Below are 22,655 nucleotides of genomic sequence, written 5' to 3'. Positions count from 1 at the left end.
GATCGATCGATCGAAGAACTTTAATAATCCCTCGGGAAGGTTCCAATAACTGGCTATTCAAAAGAGCCGTCCAGTTTAGAGTTAACCAACCATGTTTTCAAGATCTGGGAGCCAGAAAGTAAGCCAACTGTCTTGGTTGGAGTCACATATGATCACATATTTTGTCACCATTGTCTCGTAAGGAGGGAATATCAACTATCTAAACGTGTTGATAATGTCGATGTGTGTGGAGGGCTACTATGTTCTACCATTTGTAAGCTCCTGACCTACATTCTGTTTCAGTTCTGTTTTGTAGCAGTATACACTGGCTATACACTGTAACAGCGCTCATTGTTAAAAACACAGTGTTTGGACACAGCCCTTGAATTCTATTTTTATTTAATAAAAAATAGAAAAAATAAGCTGAGGTCAGATATAGATGAGATTGTTATAAGCCTGCAGCATGCAAACTATTATAAGCATGCAAACCCATCAATAAATATAATGTAAAACATTGTCCTCCATTGAAAAACAATGCATGATGCCTGTTTGTGCACCACTTTTCCTAAATGTTCGTACTGAAGTATAAATTGCAATTCAGCTAAATGACTTATTATACATTTAAAGGTGCATAATGAATCATGATTATTGATACAGGCCAATTCAACTGGAATATATAAATATGTGTGCCTAAATCAGTCTGCACTTTTTATGCTATGTCAAGGGTGACTTCAGGGACATTGCTGAACGTTATGTTTCTGTGAAGTTGGACTTGTTCAAACAGGTCTCCAGGTTACTAGAGGGAGAAGCGTGTTTTCCCTGGTGTAACCTTAGCACACGTATCTGGTAACCTGACTGAATGAGCCCTATGGCTTTTCAATTGTCTGTTTGGTGCTACAGAGTGAGGAAGAGACTGCATTATACTTAACATCTCACTACAGTTGAGGCTCAAAGAACGGCTAGCGAGAATGCCTGTGGGGAAAAGAGACCGTCCTTCCTCAGCATCAGGACGGATAGAAACTGTTCCCAGGTAGCTTCCCTTTTGTTTTTCTATTGTTTATCTCTAAACTTCTCTTTATTAAAAGATTAAGGCAGCCTTCAATCAAATCCTCTGTTATCTGATATCATTATACTAATACTCTATTTCTATCCTGGATATGTCTTGGATATGTGTAGAGGATGTGGTAGAAATGGGGTTTGCCATCCTCGTGTTTCAAAGAAGATCATTCCTGCTATGAATGTACAAACTTTACAACATGTTTACTGTTGTCAAGGCAATGTGGAGGAAGCCATTTTTGAGACGTTGGACTAGATGTTAATCACAAAACACTGCTGACTACATGCTAATAATAACAACAACCACAAGCAATAATCATTTACTAACCCTAACGCACCATAACACCTGGTTTAGGGCTTAAAATACTTTATCTGAAATATAAATAAATACAGGTTAACTATATTCCTATTAATCATAACTAAATCATAATCATATTTTATTTTTGTTCTTGTCAATATTAAATCAAACCAATTAAGATTGAGCGAAGAATACAATAAACATGATATCCTGTAGCTTGCTCTCTGAGCTGGTGCGTCCAGAGGAGGGAAGCCCTTTTGCTCCATGGTCCCTCGGAATGTCCAGTTGCCCAGAACAGCCCCCAGAATGGATGCAACGAGAGCTTCTGAAACAGAACCCGCGCAGGCACTCCCTTCACCTGGGAGAACCGGCCCACGGGAGGACAGCACTGGGTCACGAAGCTAATCCAAACCACACATCCCACAACCTGGAGGTACTGTGTCTGGAAGAAGTCGAGTTTAATGTGTTTGATGCCATTGTGCTGCTTTACCTGAGGCTCTTTTCCTGACCTGTTGCATAGCTCATTGCACTTTTGTACCCTCTTGGTGGCGCCAGAGAGCCAGGTTAGGTTAAGCACAGTTGGAAATGCCATTCACTGTTTCTGGCTCGATCACGCCACAGGATAGCCTATAACTGTTAAAGAGTGCCAGATATATAGTGAAATACATAATTGTATACTGCTGTAGTACAGGTCCAACACATAACTCACACTTAAAAATAAAAGATAAAAATTAAATTAAAACAACTGGGGCCTATTTATAAAAATACATCAGTTATTAATCACTACTCTGATTGGCTGTAGCAGGGGAAGGCGGGGAAGTCATAAAGAGTTTTTAATTGTATTAAGTGGGAATGGTTTATTCTGACCTTGGTAATACTGAGCTCCAATCAAGCCTAGTCTATGTATTATCCCAATCATCAGCGAAAAAACGAAATGTATAAAATAACCTCATTTCCAATTAGCTAAATGTGGCCCAACAGCAGATGTGTTGAATCTTGAATGCCACCTCACCCCTTATTAGATACAATGACCGACTCCTTACAAAGATAAGGGAAATTGGTTTTGCACAATGAGCCTACATGCCCTTTTGTGGAATGAGAAACGAGTAAAGGGGATTGGAGACTATTGGATGAAGGGATTTCAGGATCTAGTCTCCCTCTTTGTGTGCTGGGGTTTATCACCCGTGATTAGCCAATCATCTTTCTCGTTATTCCATTGATGACCTGAGGCTGTGGTTGCATCCTTGAGGAATCAAGCCGTTTATTATCATTTATTAACGAGCAATATCAACGCAACCAGTCTACTTCGAAGAAAATTTACAAGAGAAAGGGGGCATTAAACAGGTTGACAGTGTGGGAATTGATGTTGAATTCAAACTGGTGGATTTTTTACTCCATTAACCAAAATAAAAAGATAAAAAACAATCTTTTTTTATCTTGTGTTGTATTTATAGAGTTCACAGTTTATTAACTGCCTGGTAAGTGGTGTGGCATGGGTTTGAAACTAAAATAAATGAGGGAGTGTTTGTTTGTCTGTGTGTGTGCCAATAGTTTAAAATGAGTGGAACAGATTCAGATTATTTGTTCTTCGCATCCTCAAACCCGTACATTAACACTCATTAATGTGTTTTCTGATTAGATTGACCAGAAGGTCTCTCTTGAGAGCCTCCAGAAGCTGAAGCTGGCGTTCGAGGTATGAATTCAACTAGTTTCTTGTGTAAATAATCACACTGATTATTTACATCAATCAGTATCCTCTTTTATTTGTTTATTTAATACCTCCCATTTTAGCATGATTGCCTTTTTGATTGTATGCTATGGCTTGAGGTGGAATAAGGGGGCCTCTGAGTGCTTTTCCTGGCGATGATTAGTGGACTGTGTTTACCTCTGCGTAGGAATATGAAATGGACGGTTTAAGGTCTCTAGATGAGAGGAGTTTTGGACTCATATTGAGGAAGTGCTTGGGTCTGCACAATACAGTAAGAGAACATCATGCTCGTCACAAAGTCTGTCATGTATATACTTTCATATACAGTTATTGTTCTAATACTGCTAAGAGTTATTTTCAGTTCACAACACTTTTTTATTATTGTTCGTTGTTTTATTTACATTTTTTAACAGAGCAATTCACAGATTCAAGACTTGTTCATGAAGATTGATTACATGAGGCATGGGAAAATTGCATGGGTAAGTTCCAAAATGATCGCAGACAGAAAAGTGATAGAGAAAAGTGGTTAATTTACTGAAAGCTAACTAAGCACTTTTCCTTGTTTGCTATACACACGCGAGCACGCGAGCACGCGTGCACATGTACACACACGCACACACACACACACGCACGCACGCACGCACGCACGCACGCACGCACGCACGCACGCACGCACACACACACACACACACACACACTCACAGCACACACACACAAACTCACAGAGTGGAGATGAGGCAGGATGAAATGTGGCTGTGTTTATCCTTCCTTTTTGATATTGCCAGTGAGGGTTGGGGTTATGCTTCAGTCAGGTCAAACTTTATTTTTAAAGTACATATTGTACGCAAGCATCTGATTGCTTCAAATAAAGATATTCATTTTAGAGTGTGAAGCTACCCCAAATCACGCAATAAATGGGAGAGACATTAAACATGCTGTCGTTTTTTGGTATAAATGAAAGGCACTAAGTAATCAAATACGTCAAATAAGTGTTTACTGAATCGTGGGAAATATAATGATTAAAAAAAAAGGTTACATTTGGGCCACACAACAGATTGGCAGACAGTCGGTTCAAAGAGAAAAAGCTTATACACCAGATTTCTCTTTCAAAGTGTGAAATAGTGAGGCTAAAACGCCTGTTCCATCAAAGGAGCCGTTAGCCATCGTCATTGTTCAAAATACCTTCGTTGTTGGCTCTGAATGTAGCTGTGCTAGCCAAGTGTACCCCTGCCACTTATCAAGCCATTGGCATCCATTCAATATCAAACTGATAGGCACGCCGACCGCAACCCCACTGAGAATGTTTTGATGTGGGGCGTAGACAGTCCATGTGCTGGTTTACATTTGGAAAAGGGTAATCCAGATTTAGATATAGTATCAAAAGTGTTTCCGTTTAAATGCCAAGAGGATGAGTCTTATCTGTAGGTTGATTTGGGGTTGTAAATGCATGCCTGAACACTTGCTTGATAGTCCACATTTGCTGGTCTTGCTCAACATACAACTTTCTAGTCGGAATTGAATAGACTTGAGTCAAACAGATTGTAGGCTACTTGTCCGTAAATCGGGTAAGCTAAATTCCTGCTCATTGTCTCTACATGGTAATTAACAATTTGATTTTCAGAGATGTTAAGCACTCACTTTACTTTTCATTTGAACCTGCTCTTGTTCTTATGGCCTAATCTCCTTGAGATAATAATTCTTACATTTTGCCTTAGGGCTTGAAGCACAGGTTACTATCCTCATCTGCTCACAGTCAACAATTTCTTTATTGGCCTACCTATTTTATAGTTTAAGATTAGGTTGATATCTTTGCATAATCTCTTCCCCTCTGAAATTAGAATTATCAGAAGAATTTCTATTTTTTTTTTTATCTTTACATTTGTATTATTTTTCTTTTTATTAAGCCTTTATGTGCAGAGCTTTTGGCTGAAATGTTTGACCAGGCACATTTGATACTAATTCCGGAGAAGGATTTGCCTCTGGTAGCCTACTTCTAAAATGGATTTGGAGCTACAAAGTGAGGGACGCAAATCTCAAATTGCTTAAATTGGCCCACAAGAAGTAGAGCAAGGGAAAGCACACAAGCACCCTGAGCCCTCTGCGCTAACCTTCAAAGACTATTATCTCTCCCTGGCAAACCATCTAAAGCAGCCCCAAGACACCATTATTCGATCCTTCAGATAAATATGAATTATGAATCTCATAGATCCGGTTCGTCCGATTTTGAAAATGGGGTTTTAATAATTAGGGAAGACGATTCCCTACGCGCGTCCGACAACGATTGAGCATTCAAACATGGCGTTCACTTAACCCCGTCCTTTCGATACGGGCAGGATGAGTTCTGCACTTACATGCAGCTGGAGTACAGCAAGCGAGAGGAGTGTGCACTCCGCAGGAAGCAGGCAGCATTCTCTCTGCCGGCCAAGGTCAAGCCCTTCACCCACGGGGAGCCCGTCCTGAGGATCCGCACCGTTTCCGACGGCACTGTGGTGACCTTACGCGAGGACGGGTCCGTGCAGTACTGGAGCCCTGAACTCCAACTCCAGAAGTCCAAAACAAGCTTGTTTGTATGTATAGCTATGATTCGGCACATTCAGCACTATGTGGCGGCACAAGTTCAATAAATGCAATTATTGAACACTCTCTCTCTCTCTCTCTCTCTCTCTCTCTCTCTCTCTCTCTCTCTCTCTCTCTCTCTCTCTCTCTCACTCTCTCTCTCTCTCTCTCTCTCTCTCTCTCTCTCTCTCTCTCTCTCTCTCTCTCTCTCTCTCTCTCTCTCTCTCTCTCTCTCTCTCTCTCTCTCTCTCCTCTCTCTCTCTCTCTCTCTCTCTCTCTCTCTCTCTCTCCCCCTTTCCCCTCACTCTCTCTCCCCCCTTTCCTCTCTCTCTCTCTCTCTCTCTCTCTCTCTCTCTCTCTCTCTCTCTCTCTCTCTCTCTCTCTCTCTCTCTCTCTCTCTCTCTCTCTCTCTCTCTCTCTCTCTCTCTCTCTCTCTCTCTCTCTCTCTCTCTCCCCTTTCCCCTCTCTCTCTCTCCCCCCTTTCCTCTCTCTCTCTCTCTCCCCCCCCCCCCCCCCCCCTCTCTCTCTCTCTCTCTCTCTCTCTCTCTCTCTCTCTCTCTCTCTCTCTCTCTCTCTCTCTCTCTCTCTCTCTCTCTCTCTCTCTCTCTCTCTCTCTCTCTCTCTCTCTCTCTCTCTCTCTCTCTCTCCCCCTTTCCTCTCTCTCTCCCTCTCCCTCTCTCTCTCCCTCTCCCTCTCTCTCCCTCTCCCTCTCTCTCTGTCTCGTAGCACGAAAGGGCGGCGACCAGGAAGCCAAAGTACGCCACTGATTTAATTCCTATGACACAGTACAACAAGCTGATCGTTGCAACAGGGTAATGACGCTCATTTCAATAAAAATAAAAACTCGTAAATTGACGCTGATCACGGTGACTGGATTATATCCATGGCGATGTGTTCGCCCCCATATGTCACGCTGGTCCGTAACCTCTCTCCACCACCCCGTCATCCAGGGACCGAGAGATCCGACTTTATGAGCTCTCGACTCTGGAGGCTTACTGCCAGATTAGCGGCCTAGAGACACTGCCTCTGATGTTAGACTACTGGTGGGAACCACGTCGCTGCACCAGCACCCATATTCATCATGGCATACTTTAATGTCTGAACCATAAAATAAGGCCCATCTTTTATTTGTGTGTTTTTATAGCCTCACAGGAGCTGATGAATGCTCCATCCTGTACGGAGACTGCCAAGTAGGTGGTTTTACCCCCTTGTTAACAATGTGTGCAATTAGTGGGATGATAAAGAAATGTTATCATCTTCTGCTTAATTAATACCGTGTAGAATTAATCCTGTTTTTGTGGCGCAGGGATGTGTGAATATCATATTAATGTCCTCCGTAGGGGAAACACTAAGGTAACATGTACATGCATATATATATATATATATATATATATTTCATTTAATATGGATCTTAATGACATTGTGTCTTTGTGTGTGTGTGATTTCATATCAATTTTAAAACAATGACATTTCTTTTATTCAACCTTTGCATAACCAATTTCATCTAATTTGACAGGGAGACCTAGGCAAAATAGCAGCAACCGTAAAATATAAATTATATCAAGTAATAAAACACAAAACACCATTAATAAAACACAAGCGGTGGAAAACTAACAAAAGTATGATACATTCACCACCATGTACAATTCCATAAAAAGGTTCCAGTAGTTTTCCATTATGAACAACAACTCTGCCCTTTCTTTCCACAATAATGTCTTCAGGCATTTAAGACCACTGCATTTGACTCATAAAGTATGACGTAAAGCATACAACCCAAATGCATTCAGAGACTTTCAGGTCATTTGGAATCTATTTAAAAAGTTGTTATTTGGTGAAATAGAAAGAAAGATAGACAGGCAGATGGACAGACCGACAGATAGATAGACAGACAGATGCCGACGCATTGATAGACCCATATCCCCAATTAGAGTCTCCTTAATATTAAACAATATATATTTGATGTTGTAGATTATGGAAGAACCTACCAAAAACAGAGAATGTGCCCACCATCACACTGGAGCATGCAACAATGTCTTCAAACGTGACTTTCATCCGATGGAAGGTTCACCAAGACTGGGTTACAAAGGTGGGATTTTGCTCCCCTGGCCTTGAATAGAAAATGGTTCTAAATGTAAAAAATATTCATATGCATTATTATATTCATTCAATATAAATATTATGTTTTCTTTCCATCATATCCAGATCAATTAAAATTAATAATACATTGGCGATGATTGTCAGTGTCTGTATTTTAGCATTACTATTAATTATCGTAGTAGTGTCCTCATACATTTACCACCCTACTTTTCCTCTCAGGTGAAGTATTTTCCAAACTTCTCTGCGGTTGTGTCTTCATCCAATGACGAGGCCTCCTCTGTCGTCATAGGTAAAAAAGGCTTCAGTTTTTGACTGCATACTGTAAGCGATGATCATCAACTTGCCAAGGCAACTGTCTGACATCACAAATAGCTTGGTTTATTTTTAACCAATTAGTAACAATAACATAAGGTAAAAAAAATAAAATAAACGTCACTCCTACATTCAACGTCATCGTCTGCTGAATGCCCTACATGTAAATGCAATACAGTTGACTAAATAACATCAATCCAACAGCCTCAATTGTATTTAGTGTAGATAGTACTATACTGCCTACGATATTTCGATAGCTGTCCCAAAAATGGTAGCGAACCAACAGTGTCTCGGATTGAGCAGATCTTCAGTTGCAAACATTTATCATTTATCGGCCACTCTGATCTCCTTGGGTAGCAATGACATTGGTGGCGCTGACAGTTCAGCAGCTCAGTCTTGACTGGAGATGACTCAATTCTCACATCTCTCTAACAGAGCCAGTGCGCTTATGAACTAAGCCGAAATTCGCTATGAGGGAGGTTGCTAATGATCAGACCTCAAAGGACAGCCTTGATCCCCAGAAAGTTTTTTGAAAAAGGCGCAATGGAAATAAGCCATTTGTATGGTTCCATAGTTCGGTTTTATACTTTTCCATTCGGTTTTGGTGTGTTTCGTTATTTCATGCTCAAACGCCTTGGCTGTCAAAAAACCCATGCAGTCTGGTTGCCGCCTGTTCCTACTGATGGCTTCAATGCAGAGCGCTCATTTCGTTGTATGTGTGCCATGACTATAAAGTGGATTCTAATCTTCTCATTGCATTGCCCCGGTCCATGTCCAGGCTGTGTGCAGCCTTCCACCAACGTGGAGCAGAAGATTAAGGAGATCACAGAGGGCATCAGCGAAGGCAAGGCCAAGAAGGTCCAGCTCAACTGGACGCCCCAACCTCGGCCGGCCTGCGACCAGACCGTCTTCAGCGCCTACAAAGGCGTGAAGACATACGACCTTTGTAAGAAACACGACTTGCTGGTGACCGGTGGCATGGACCGACTCGTGCGCTTGTGGAACCCTTGTGTCCCTGGGTGAGCCAGGCCTTCACCCCGTCACACACACACTATTCTGGATAAACAAACCCTGAAAATGTTAAGATGAGATGAGATAAACGCCCTTCTTGGTCTTGGTCATGTCGGCGGTCAACAGGAAACCCACTGGCATTCTGAAAGGCCACGCTGCCCCTATTTTCTACCTGTGCATTTCCTCAGAGGACGGTCAGATCTTCTCCGTCTCGATGGACACCACTGTGAAGGTAGGCAATGTGTAAACCCGGCCGTTATTCCTTCGATGTACATTTGAAATGCGGTCAACTCAACATCTGCAAAAACGTATTCCAGATCTGGGATATCGAAGATCAGTCTTGCGTGTTTAACACTCAGCCCAAAGCCAGCCTTATCCACGGTGACCTGTCTGCATGTCTGTACTCACCCTGCATGAAAACCATCTTCATCGCTGCCGACCACATGTGTCTGCTCTCCCTTAAGACAAGGTCCGTCTGTTCTTAGTGGTTGTCCAATTTTTTTTTGTTGATAACCGATTTAATTTGACCGCTTCCCAGCATATATTGAAGTGTTTTTGAGCTAACTCCCGCCTGCAGTTCGTCGCTTCACTGCGACCTTGACTGATAAGCCTGGATTTAATTAGAAATAGAAGAATGGAGTTTTCCCTTTTATCTTCTGCTGAAGGCGAAGGATTCCGGGTCATGTGATCGCGTCCCACGGCGAGCCGGTGATGTGCTGCGGCTACAGTGAGCAGCTACGCCAGGTTGTGAGCTGTTCTGAGGGCTCGGTGCGTACCTCACACACTTTTTTTTTTAGAGTAGAGTAGAGTGGGTTGGCTGGTAACCTGAAGGTTGCTGGTTCGATCCCTGCCTCCTCCGAGTGTCGAGGTTTCCTTGAGCAAGGCACCTTACCCTAACTGCTCCCAACGAGCTGGCTGTCGCCTTGCATGGCTGACTCCGCTGTCGGTGTGTGAATGTGTGCATGAACGGCGAATGTGAGGCAATATTGTAAAACGCTTTGGGTGGCAAATGGTGAGAAAAGCACTATATAAATGCAGTCCAGTTACATTTACAACCCTGTGCTCCAGTGTACGCTGTCTGCGTCTCAGACACCTGGAGACATTTCCTTCAGGAGGTTTTTAATGAGCTGATTAACATTAACTACTGCTGCCTGTGATTGTCGGAGCGTCAATGCATTAAGGATACGGTTCCACTCCTAAAGGTGTAAAGGCTTGGAGATGTTTGCACTTGCATAATTTCATGTAGATGGAGCAATTATCAACAACACACATCAAGACATCTTTATGCATTAAGAAGCAACTGGGACCAATGCTTTATTCATGAGTTATATTACAATTATATCTAAAAAATGCATGATACACTAAGACTCCATAACAGCTATTACACTCCATGCTGCCTTCAATGTCATGACTGAAAAGCGTTTTCTACCTCAGGTGATTAAAGTGTGGGATTTCGATACCGGACGCCAGGTCTTTGAATTCGGGGAAGCACACGGAACCTCAGCTGTTACATGCATGACCTTTGACCCCCAAGGGAGGAGGTATGTAATCCATGCTGAGTGCTGTGTATTCCTTTGGCCAGGATAGTTGTTTTCAGCTTCTCTGCTCCTCCCATCTCAGACTGATCACTGGAGGTAGAGATGGTTGTCTCAAGATTTGGAACTTCAACAATGGCCAATGTCTGAAGATACTCAAAAGGGGTAAGGTGTTGAAATTGTTAATTGTTGAAATACCCAAAACAAGCACACATTCCTCTGATCAGAATTTAAAAAGGGCTTTTTTCTTTACACATTCTTTCAGCAAGCGGAGAAGTCGCCAGGTTACGTGAAGAAATGGCTTTTACTTTTGATTCTGTCTTACTGCCAAATTAATCCCATTCAAATGTTTCTTTCAGAAGGTGAATGCCAGGAAATATGTGACTGTGCTTATCTGACAATCCACAGAAATGTGTAAGTAAGGATGTTGTATGCAGCAGATAGACAGACAGACTGACACCCATTTTCCATCTTTAGTAATTATATTTTGCTTTTGGCTTTCTGTTGAAGCTATGTTATATCTGCTGGCTGGAACCGCAAGATTGACATTTTCCCTGTGAGTACAATGGAAAAAGAAAACCTCCTATACAGCACATTAGTAATTAAACATCTCAAACCCTTCTGGTTAAATGTCATTGCTACTGCTGCCAAAATTGATATAAATACAATGTATAGCACTGTGTATAGTACTTACCTCTATTGGTGCTTTGAAATTGATGACCTCACCAACACACGCTCACTCACTCACACTCACACATGTTCACCCAATCGACGGAAGAATATCTCCGTGCCAGGCAGCGACCAGCGCACCGGACACACGGGGAGCGTTAGATAGTCAAACGCCTTGCTCATGGGCACATCCCCCCCCCCCCCGCCTCCTGCACACAACATAATTTCTCTTTGAAGTTAATACACAGGTGGAATAGGAGCTAGCTGAAGCTATTGCTACGGTGTCGTCCCCCCCCCCCCCCCCCCCCATAGCTGGGTGCTCCGGGTACGTATCACCTCACACCTCTAAACTCAATCGAATGACATGCCGCATTAGGACCGCTCATCTACTGCCCTCCACCGAGGCTTTGACACCCCACCGCGCACACTCTCCCTGGTGTCTCTCTCTCAGGCGGCGCAGTGTTCAGTGGGGCTTTGGACCGGCAAATGTGTAGTGATTGGACGCATTGCACACACACCACACACACACACACACACACACACACACACACACCACCCTCCAAAAGATCTTTGTGAAGCGTGTGACCTGTGTGTCTGGTGTGTGCAGAAGAACACATTTCATGCACCTTTGGGGAAATCATGCCCTCCCCTGTGTTGTTGTACAAAATAGTATTTATGTAACAAGAACGGCCAATGTCGAAGAGAAGTCATAATGCTGCTGTTGTTGTTGTTGTTGTTGTTGTTGTTGTTGTTGTTGTTGTTGTTGTTGTTGTTGTTGTTGTTGTAGTACGATGTAACATTGTGATGTTATGATTGTCCAGAGTTGATGATAATCGCTTGAGACGAAGGGATGATCGAGTTATCTTTCTATATTTGAAGGACTCTCCTGAGGATCCCCGTCTGCTGACGAGCCCACAGCCGGCCTGGCCCGATGATCTGGTAAAGGAGAACCACATAGCATTACGTAACAGTCGGAATGGAGTCATCTGGGGATGATGGGACATTCCCCTCCCTGCTAACGTAGAGGCTCTTCAGCTCTCCGTGTTTCCAGACAGATAGCTTTTTATTTTGTGAGCTTTGACTGCAGTACAACACATTTTACAATTTGAAACTAATCAAACCTTTAATAAAGTGCAATACAGGATGAGATTATTAAGATTGATTCGACATCCTAATTTTAGCTCCTCGTATACAAATCGTCATATATATATAGATATAGATATATAATTCTATATCTATATATCCTTGTTTTCCAGTTCTGTCAATAGGTAACAGAAGCCCTTGACTTTAGTAGGCTATGGACAGCACTGTGAAAGCCCTCCATTGATTGGTTGACAATATTCTGCCGTGTCAAGGCCAGTGTTGTGTTTACTGTTAAACCTGCCGGCTCACTGTGGATCAGGGAGAGACAGATCTGTGAGTGTGTGTGCGTCTGTGTGTGCGTGTGTGTGTGTGTGTGTGTGTGTGTCTGTGTGTGTGTGTGTGTGTGTGTGTGTGTGTGTGTGTGTGTGTGCGTGCGCGTGTGTGTGTGTGTGTGTGTGTGTGTGTGTGTGTGTGTGTGTGTGTGTATTGTGTTTATCTTGAGCGAGACTCCTGCCTTTGAGTTGACCATTACCATGGTTCTGTCAGGATTCACTCAAGTCGTAGATTTATTTATTCATTGCATAAAGTGGTAACATAATTAATTTCGGCTGTAGTGTTCCTCTCTTTTCTTGTGCTCCCTGCTCTAGGATTTAAAGCATGACATACAGATGTCAGATACAGCATACCAACATCTGACCACAAGGAGCACTATGCAATTCCCCAGGGGGTACATCAGATATCTCAACCCATTTTGTTTGGTTATATGCGATCCAGAGCAGAACCAAAGCAGGTGGAGCCTGGGGTGGCGAGATTCAGCTCAGCACCCACAACCGCACAGAGTGTGTGTTAGTAGATGGATGGTCAGAAATTGACCACCTATCTGTCTACCTATCTGTCGCGTTTAATTTGACCGCGTTAGCTGTCAGCTGATTCGGGGCGCATGACTAAGATGTCCCGCCTGAACTAGTTATTCCCATTTACATTGTTTTATTACACAGGGCAATAAAAAATGTGGCGCTATATACGTTTCTGCTGGACCTGCTCGGGAGTGTCTTTGGTCAATGGCCTGCAGCAGGACATCTATGATCGGCTCCATATGTATTGCTGTAGTTCCCCATTCCGGCCTGGGGACTTGGTCTTCGCTCCGGCTTGTTTTCGCCCTCCTTCCACTTAATGGAGTATGCCATTCGGCAGATAGCACAACACAAGGCAGGTTTTTGAATTGTGAATACGAACACCTGTGGTGGAGAGATTTTACCATTTGGCAGCTACAAACAATCAGGGTTACACATGAAAACCATTGCTTGGCTGGTCGATTATTCCACTCTGGCAAGTAAAAAGACCAAATGTGAAAAGTCCATTTTGGACCCTGCTTTCAGGGTGGCTTGAAGGGGAATCTGAGAACAATCCAACCATGCCATCCTTACTCGAGGGAGAGTAAAGGTGCTGTACTACCAGTCCAATGAACAATGGTTCACAGAACACCAGGACAGACAAAAAATTCAGGGTTTTTCATATGAGAACCATTGCTTGGCCGGTCAACTGTTCCACTCTGCCATCCACACTGGAGGAAGAGTGAAGGAAAGACGGCCGCTGATTTGTAATTAGCGGCTGTCATCTGTGTGTGGCAGTTGGTTCATCCAGCATAGCAAACAGCTAACAACACCCCCAGTAGGCTACCCCTCCTCACCCTCCAGTACCCCTCTGTCCCCAGAGGGGGGGGCACAGGGAGGACATCCTCTGCCTGGCCCAGTGCCCCCCGGCCCTGCTGGCCACGGGGAGCTACGACGGGGAGATCCTGGTGTGGAACGGCGTCTCCGGACACATCCAGTGCCGCCTCCGCAGCCTCGTCCCGGCCAATCAGAGCCCCGCGCAGGGTGAGGTGTGGGTCTGGACACGCACACACACACACACACACACGCACACACACACACACACACACACACACACACACACACACACACACACACACACACACACACACACACACACAAATGCGGATGGGAGAATGTCAACGTTTAACCTTCAGAACCGATGGGACGAATACTGACAATACAAAGTGTGTGCGTGTGTGTGCGCCTGGTTGTAAACATGTGTGTGTTTTTGTGTGTGCCTGTATTTATATATGTGTGTGTTTGTGTGTGTGTGTGTCCGGGCCTGTATGTGTGTGTGTGTGGGTGGGTGTGTTTAAGTGTGTGTGTGTGTGCGTGTGTGTGTGTAAGTGTGTGTGTGTCTATGTGTGCCTGTATGTATTTGTGTGTGTTTCTGTGTGTGTATGCATGTATGTATGTATATGTGTGTGTATGTGTGTGTCTATATGTGTGTGTGTGTGTGTGTGTGTGTGTGTGCGTCTGTGTGTTTGTGTGTGTGTGTGTGTGTGTGTGTTTGTGTGTGTGTGTGTGTGGTTGGCATGCATATGAACGTATGTGTATGTTTGTGCGTGCATACACATGTGTGTGTGTGTGCGTGTGTTGGTGTGCCCTACATAGGACTGGACCCCAGCGTTCTGACTCTAATCTTCCTCGGGAGCGCCACATCCAACACAGAGCCCCCCTGCGTGAGGGGGCTTCTGTCCTCCGGGACAACGGGTGAGTGCATAATGAATAGCCCTGATTACGGTCATTCATCATGCCCCGTACAGTACAGTAATCCTCGATTCACAAAGCCTTGAAATACATTGCTAATGATCCCCGTTGCTGTCGTACCTTCACAGGCTACGTAAACTGCTGGAATGTGCACAACGGAGGCCGACTCATGTGTTGTTTTAAGGCGGTAGGTAGGTCTCTCGCTGACCAACTTGTCTCTCTTCTGTTGATGAATTCAGGAGAATAAAAGGTGGCCTGCTCTTTACGGCTGTTAGAGGTGGGTCTCTGAGTCGCCACCCCTTGGGTAATTGCTTATTAGACGCTGGGCAGGCGGGGGCCACTTCGCCCCAGCTCCTTGGCTTTGCTCTAGTTACCGTTGGTTACCGCACAGCCAGGGGCGCTACACGGCTAGCCCCTATTAGCATAATACCCTTAATAATAATAACACTCTTCTGAACGCCGGGAGGGGATTTGGGGGTCAGGGCTGCTTGCTATTCATGCAGAGACGGCAGAGGAGGGTATATGCTATAGAAATACACAATGTACACAAAATAAAAGTATAAGATAAGGTTCTGTATTTACATAGTGCTATGTTGACCGCTTAAACAGAATGACGACGAGATGCAGAGAGCTGCATCTTAAAGCTGTGCTCCCCTATGTAGTTTGTTCTAGGTTATCATCTGAGTGATGATTGAATTGATTTGTGATGAGTTTTACATTTTATAACTATAAATTAGGAAAGAATACGTGAGCATACATTTTAATGAATCAAGATGAAAGCGTATGATTAAGAAGATGGTGCCAACTAATGATTTAAGTGTTTTTGGGCACCCCCCTTGGCATATGCTTCGTGAGAGAATGTATTATTTATTATTGGCGTTGACATTCTTTTAAGGACAAAAACTAGGACATTGCCTTTAAAAATGTAATGCTGTTGGCTGATAGCTATTTGCCAACTAGTCATATAGAAGATACTTTTATCTTAATTAGTGTGCCTGACATCTTAGAGGTGTCTGGCTAAAGTTGGTCCACAATGTCGGTTGTGGACAGTGTAGATCAAACCCAGCGCTGCACTACCCTAGCAATGTATATATATAAGGATTTCCTTTCCAATCTGCTCCAGTGACTGTGCCAAACATGACCCGTCTTCCCTTCCTCAGTCTGAACGCCAGGTCACAAAGCTGAGCCCTGCAGCAGACGGCACGGTTCTGTTCGCTGCCGACCGGGTCGGGTACATCTTCGTCTACAACGTGCGGACCCTCAGCCAGGACCACCAGCCTCTAAGAGGTCTGTGTCCTCTTCCTCCATCTCCCTCTCTCTTTAAGCCTTCCATCTTATTCAGATCCACAATGGTATGAAGATGGTGTTTCTCAAGCAGAGGACAACAGCGGTGTGGTAGAAATGACTGACTGTTTTACAATTCACCATATAAATCTGTTACTACTTTCATTTTCCTGCAGAAAACTTTTGGCGCGCCCACACCAGCACTATAACCGGGTAGGTGCACAGACTTTCACATTCACTCCTTCAAATCTCTTCCACCCCGTATGCTGTGTCCCTTGTAGCAAGGCCCTGCAGTCCCAACATATGTATATAGCCAGTGATTGCTGTCAAATATTAATTAGGCCGCGCGCCACTGCTGTGACTTAAAGTGTGCTCTGCACTGGAATTAACAGCAACAAAACATTAGTCAGTAATTAGCAATGCAGAGAGACCTATTGCTCAAACACCCCAATGAGTTCAGCTTCATCTTTACCACAAGCCAATAACTCTCGGCCCGAGTTGTTGGTGAGATGCATAATTTACAGTGTTTCCAACAGTAGCCGCTGTGTGCGACGGACATAAGTTCAAGTTAGGATGCGTGACACATGGTTATTATGGTCCCAACCAGTAAAAACGACTGAATGCATCCCAGTGTCTTGAAAATCTCCTGTAAGTACGTGAAGTCTCTGGCACCATGTGTTCATCTACTGACCAAGGTGTAGAGAAACACCATACCAACAGTGTGTATCTCTGCTCCTACATTTATAACTCCTTATGGATGAACCAAACACACTCCCCTGGAGCGATAACACTCCATACTCTGTGCATTTAGTCATTTGGCAGACGCCTTTAACCAAAGAGACTTAGAAAGGAGGCTGAGAACAATGAAAGCATACAATCAAAAATCTGATGAGCTACAAAAAAGAGTTCTGTGTGACCTAGTTTCCGCAAGAGCAACTGGGCAGAGTGCAGCCTAGCCATAGGAATCAGAGGGCTAGTCAAAAAATTCAAGTACTTTATTTATTTTTGTAAGTGGTACTGCAAACTGTAACTAGAAGTGCTTTCTAAATTCATGAAGATAATACTGTGTGAAACCAAGCGTCCCTGCCTATCTGGGTATGTCAACACACAGGGATAGAAGGTAACAACTTCCTCTGCACAGGGGGAACGACAACACAACACTACGACAGCTGCACTGTAACTTATCCTGCACCATGATGACAGACTTTCATTATTTAACGATTCCATTGGGGCTCGACCCCGCAACCTTGCGGTGGAGAGTCCAACAGCCTTTCCAGTGGACCACAGTGGTCACGGTTAATATTCTGATCAAACGCTTGTTGTATCTTGGTCTTTGTACTTTGACGCCTCACAGACACTCATCTCGTATGTGTCTTGTACGTCTCCCCATGGCATGCTCTCACACAGATCGAGTCCACGCTTGCCTCAACAGTCAGGCCATGCAGTGTAGCCGGAATCAGAAAGATAGCCAAAAAAGGCTAGTCTTTTTAAATATTGGGTGGTAGTGCAAACTGCAACTAGAAGTGCTTTCTAAAGGCTAAGTTATGTCGACGCGACACAAGGGGGTTTACGGACCCTTTACGTCCTCGCCGACCCTCCTTGCGTCCACCGCAAGCGCCTGACGTGCGCCTCTCAAAAATGTTAACCTTGCACCGAGGCGACGCAGCAGGAAGGGCTGTGATTGGTCCGCTCACTGAAACGCAATGCAGAAACAAAAGATGTTCACTACTGCATCGAAGCATCTGCGTGGTCCTTGCTTTGCGTTGACGTGGAACCATAACTGAGCCTTTAGAAGGGAGGCTGAGAACAATCAAAGCATACAATCTAAATCCGTTGAGCCACAAAAAAAAGTGTGTGACCTAGTTTCCGGAAAAGCAACTGGGCAGAGTGCAGCCTATCCATAGGAATCAGAAGGATATTCCAAAAAGTCAAGTATTTTTTGTGGTACTGCAAACTTTAACTTGAAGTGCTTTCTAAATTCATAAAGAACCAACTGTGTGAAACCAAGCGTCACTGCCTATCGGGGATTGTCAACACACAGTGATAGAAGGTAACAACTTATTTTTTGCAGGGGGAACGACAACACAGCACTGCAGCAGCTGCTCTGTAACTTAACCTGCTGTCACAATTTAATGATGACGTTTGGGTTCAAACCAACAACCTTGCCACTGAGAGCCCCACACCCTTACCAGAGGACCAAAGCAGACACACTTAAATTTCTGATTAAGTGTCAATTTTTAAGATACACTCAGTCGATGTATCTTGGTCTTTGTACTTTGACGCCTCACAGACATGCATCTCATGTGTGTCTTGTATGTCTCCCCATGGCATGTGCTCACAAAGATTGAGTCGACGCTTGCCTTCACCGTCAGGGCATGAAGCCTAACCATAGCAATCAGAGGGCTAGCCAAAAAGGGCTTGCATTTTTTAAATGTCCTAAGTGGTAGTGCAAACTGTAACTAGAATTGCTTTGTAAATTCCTGAATAAAAGCTGATCTTACTGTGTGAAACCAAGCGTCCCTGCCTATCCGGGTATGTCAACACGCAGGGATAGAAGGTAACAACTTCCTCTGTGCAGGGGGAACGACAACACAACACTGCGACAGCTGCACTGTAACTTATCCTGCACCATGATGACAGACTTCCATTATTAAACAGTTCCATTAGGGTTCAAACCCCCAACCTTGCGGCGGAGAGTCCAAGAGCCTTACCAGTGGACCACAGCGGTCACTGTTCTCATTCAGATCAAACACTCACTCGTTGTTTCTCGGTCTTTGTACTTTGACGCCTCACAGACACGCATCTCGTATGGGTCTTGTAAGTCTCCCCATGGCATGCGCTCACACGGATCAAGTCTACGCTTGCCTGGGCCGTCAGACCGAAGCCTTTTATCAGTGGGTGTCCTGCCGGGGGGGTAGGTGCTGTCTATGCTCTGGCTCACGTCTCCTCTTCTTCTGTTTTGGTCGCTAGGCTGCAGATTGTGGGGTACGGCCAAATGCTGCTCACCTCCTCCACAGACTGCACGGTTCGCCTCTGGAGCATCCATGGAGAATTCATCGGTGGGTGTGGTTCCTGCACAGGGAATTACCCCTTCTTTTGTTGACATTTTCTCGGGTCATGCAGATGACATTAATCATGGGACTAGCTCACCCTATTAAGTGGGAAGGGTGGAGATGAGCAGGGGGAGGGAGAGGAGGCGAAGGAGGAGGGAGAGAAAGAATAAGAGGCGGAGGGGGAGGGGGAGTAGGAGGAGGGGGAGGAGGGGGAGGAGGATGAGGTAGCTGAGGAGAATAATATGATATTTTTGTGCTCATCCAACATTCCTCTCCCTGAGTCCATTGTCTAGGACTATGCCATTTCAAATGATCCCTGACTCCATGGGGTAGGACTATGCCATATTCATTTCCTTCAAAACTGTCCATCTATATAAGAATGTCCGGAGAATAAAACCTCAAAATGAATTTTAAATCGGAATTCTAGTGCTGTGAATACAGTGTTAGAGGAATCATGATTTATTTTTCCTCACTCATAGAAAGAGACAATTTTTCATTAATTATCTTCTTAAGAAAAGAGGATAAAATCTTTTTTTAATTCAAGTGTTGGATAGTTTTCTTGAAAGAGATCATGCGGCGGCATTGGAATAAACAAAGAAATCCACTCAAGAACATGAAGAAGCGTCTGACAAACAGATTGGCCCAAAGTGTATTCTTGGATTGTCAGGGTTTGTCCTGCTGAAAGCACAATGAACCTGCCAAGATATTTGACTCAAGTTAATTAACACCTTTCAGGGCAATGGCTGCCCCCCCCCCCAGACATGTGAATACCTGGGGAGGCAGTCTGCTGCCTCCATTCCTTCGGTCTTATTTGTGTTTTTCTATTTTCCATAGACAGAGGGTGTGTGAAACCTTTAGCATTCTCCGTCAAATAGCCATTCCAAAGATGGGTTACCACGCCGGCATATGCATGTCTTTGTCGGGATTCCCAAACATAGCCTACCAAAAGTGACCAAATGAATGAATTGAGCAACCTTTATATTATCATCTTTATATTGTATAGTCGGTGAATGAACCGGAAAACATGGCATGACGTCCGTCACCCTGGCGTGTCATCTGCGGGAGACTATATTGTATAGTCTGTGAATGAACCGGAAATCGAGGCGTGACGTCCGTCACCCTGGCGTGTCATCTGCGGGAGAGGCTGGCTCTCAGTGGGCTATCCGACTGAAGGGCTGATTATGGTTCCACGTTGACGCAACGCAAGGACCAGGCAGACGCCTCGACTGATTTGTAAACCTGTTTGGGTTCTGCGTCGGTTTTTATTGAGCGGACCAATCACATCCCTGCTGCTGCGTCGCCTCGACGCGAGGTTGACGATTTTGGGAGGCGCGTGTCAGGCCCTTGCGGTGGACGTGAGGCGGGTCCGCGAGGACGTAACGGGTCCGTAAACCCCCTTGTGTTGCGTCGACCTGGAGCCATAATCAGCCCTTTAGGAACATGATCCGGGCTGTCGCCTGCTCTCTGTCCCCAGGGACCTTCGGCCAGGCGGACAGCTGGAACCTCCGTATCACCGCCTCCTGGGGGCACCCCACGGTCCCCCATGAGATCCTGGTGGATCCCCTCAGCATGCCGGACCACCCCGTCCTCCGAGCAGACCCAGGTGCCCCCCGCCCCGCTGACCCCCGACACGTACGCCCCGGCGTGGCGCCGCTCAAGGTGTGAGCTGCATTTAAATTCAATTCAATTCAATTCCATTTTTTTTCTACAGCCCTTAATCACCATTAGAGTCTCAAAGGGCTTAACAGGCCGAATGTTTACACACCCCGGACCCAAGCCCCCACAAGGGCAAGAAAAAACTCCCTTACTCTGCAAGGAAGAAATCTTGTGAAGGAACTCCGAGTGGGGGATCCCTCCCTCCAGGGATGGCCAGGAGGCCAGTGAACGGGGTCGCCGTCGGTGTGATCATATCCTTCCTCCAGTACGGCGGTCTTGTGTGCGGTAGTGTCTGCTGTGACAGTGGTCGTAGAGCTGGCAGTGGCTCCGACTCTGCAAGCTTTAATTGTGCTCCACTGTGGATAAAAGCAGCTGCTGAATGACTGAATGAAAAGTGTAGTATCGCTCGCTGAAATCTGCTTTTACTGCCTCTGTCTCTCGCCCTCTTTAGCAGCCCGAGTCCCAGCCTCAGCCCTCATCCCTCAGTGACAAAGACATTGAAAAAGAAATGAAGGGTTTATTGTATCAAGAGCAACACGGCGTGCGGTAAGTCAACCCACAATGTTATTACTACTTCAGCCGTATAGAGACTATACAAAAGAAATATGGAGCTAAAGTTTTGCGTGGCATCTTTTCATTTCTCAGCCTTCGGCATGAAATATTCAAACACAGCAACAAGTCCCCGTCCAGCGCTGGGCAGACGGTGTACCACAGTCTGAAGTGCTTTGACATCGTGGAGCTACCAGAGATCTGTGTGAAGCCAAACCCGGCCTTAGGTGGTCCCCAGCCCTTCATAGCTTCCTCCACTGAAGACCTGGAAACAAACCAAACCACATAACAACAAGGATAGTGCTTCCCACTCCTTGTTTGTTCTTTCTACAAAGTCTGATGTTTTATTGGCCGTTATGTGGCCTTGTAGTCAAGGGGGAAGAGCGTGGTTATTGCTACGCACACACGGCTGACTGCAGGCTAGTTCAGGGTCTTGTTTGACAGTTGGGATGCAATGAAGTTTTGCTGTAGATGGAATAAAAACACAATTTGTGCTGATAAGGGGAGTTGGGGACAGAAAGGATTACCTCATCTCCCAGAGCCCCTCAGGGTTGATATAACTGTTGTTTTGTTGGTTGTGGTTTTAGGGACTGGTGTAGATGAGAAGTGGGAGTAAGTGTTTATTTAAACAGACGCTTGTCCACAGTCGAAGGATGAGAATAATTCAATGCATAAACAAATAAATTCATGAATATACAAATACATTTGAGACCTATCATCCATGGGGATAATTGGTCTCACAATAACTTTATGTTCTGAAATAGGTTTTCTATTAAAATGACTGAGCTTTGAGTGTGATGGGGTCGTTACTCGTCTGATACAGTATTGATTGTTTTTTTTGTTGCTCTATTGATTACAGTCCTAAAATGGAGGGTTCATTTAATTCATTATCATTGCACTGATGAACTAGATTCCCGGGTGCTGGCCTAGTTAGTGGGTTCTGCACCTGCTGAATAACTGAGTTGGTTTTTTGTTGGTTCATTGGCTCTTTAAATAGCTTATAACAATTTAGGGTTAGTAGAGTAAAATGGGACGTGGACACCTACATTTTCTGATTCTTTAATTCCATAGTATGCATATTTATTCCTGCATGCAAAGATGACTTCAAAAACCGCCATGTCTAGTTTACTGCGATTAATTATTCATGGTTTTACCATTATGTTATCATGTGTCAGAGATTTCTTGGTGAAGGGAAACAATTGTCTAAAACATCTTTGGTGAAAT

At 44.6% G+C, this 22,655-nt stretch overlaps 1 protein-coding gene across 1 annotated transcript; it reads left to right on the top strand.

The window, feature by feature from the left end:
• The first annotated feature begins 883 nt into the window (after positions 1–883).
• Positions 884–22,644, top strand: wdr95 (WD40 repeat domain 95). Its single transcript, XM_030380883.1, has 30 exons — positions 884–1,001; positions 1,524–1,766; positions 2,973–3,026; positions 3,229–3,312; positions 3,455–3,520; positions 5,375–5,608; positions 6,324–6,409; positions 6,548–6,640; positions 6,742–6,787; positions 6,904–6,950; positions 7,566–7,683; positions 7,914–7,983; positions 8,785–9,025; positions 9,144–9,249; positions 9,335–9,486; positions 9,683–9,785; positions 10,452–10,558; positions 10,638–10,717; positions 10,912–10,966; positions 11,063–11,108; positions 12,101–12,160; positions 14,019–14,181; positions 14,794–14,892; positions 15,018–15,076; positions 16,050–16,176; positions 16,350–16,386; positions 19,144–19,232; positions 20,701–20,885; positions 21,334–21,428; positions 21,528–22,644. Exons 1-30 carry the CDS (start codon positions 948–950, stop codon positions 21,718–21,720), a joined length of 3,192 nt encoding a protein of 1,063 aa, XP_030236743.1. The 5' UTR covers positions 884–947; the 3' UTR covers positions 21,721–22,644.
• Positions 22,645–22,655: the final 11 nt, after the last annotated feature.

Source organism: Gadus morhua, chromosome 16, assembly GCF_902167405.1.
Source record: "Gadus morhua chromosome 16, gadMor3.0, whole genome shotgun sequence".
Lineage (NCBI taxonomy): Eukaryota > Metazoa > Chordata > Actinopteri > Gadiformes > Gadidae > Gadus > Gadus morhua.
The sequence above is the reverse complement of the archived record's forward strand: the minus strand, read 5'-3'. Positions and strand labels throughout refer to the sequence as shown.

What these genes read in the sequence shown, in the direction of transcription:
- wdr95 (XM_030380883.1), top strand. Translation starts at nt 948, where the DNA reads ATGCCTGTGGGGAAAAGAGACCGTCCTTCCTCAGCATCAGGACGGATA. An exon ending in GCAAGATTGACATTTTCCCT is followed by an intron (nt 11,109 to 12,100) that starts GTGAGTACAATG and finishes CTATATTTGAAG; the next exon opens with GACTCTCCTGAGGATCCCCG. An exon ending in GGACCACCAGCCTCTAAGAG is followed by an intron (nt 16,177 to 16,349) that starts GTCTGTGTCCTC and finishes ATTTTCCTGCAG; the next exon opens with AAAACTTTTGGCGCGCCCAC.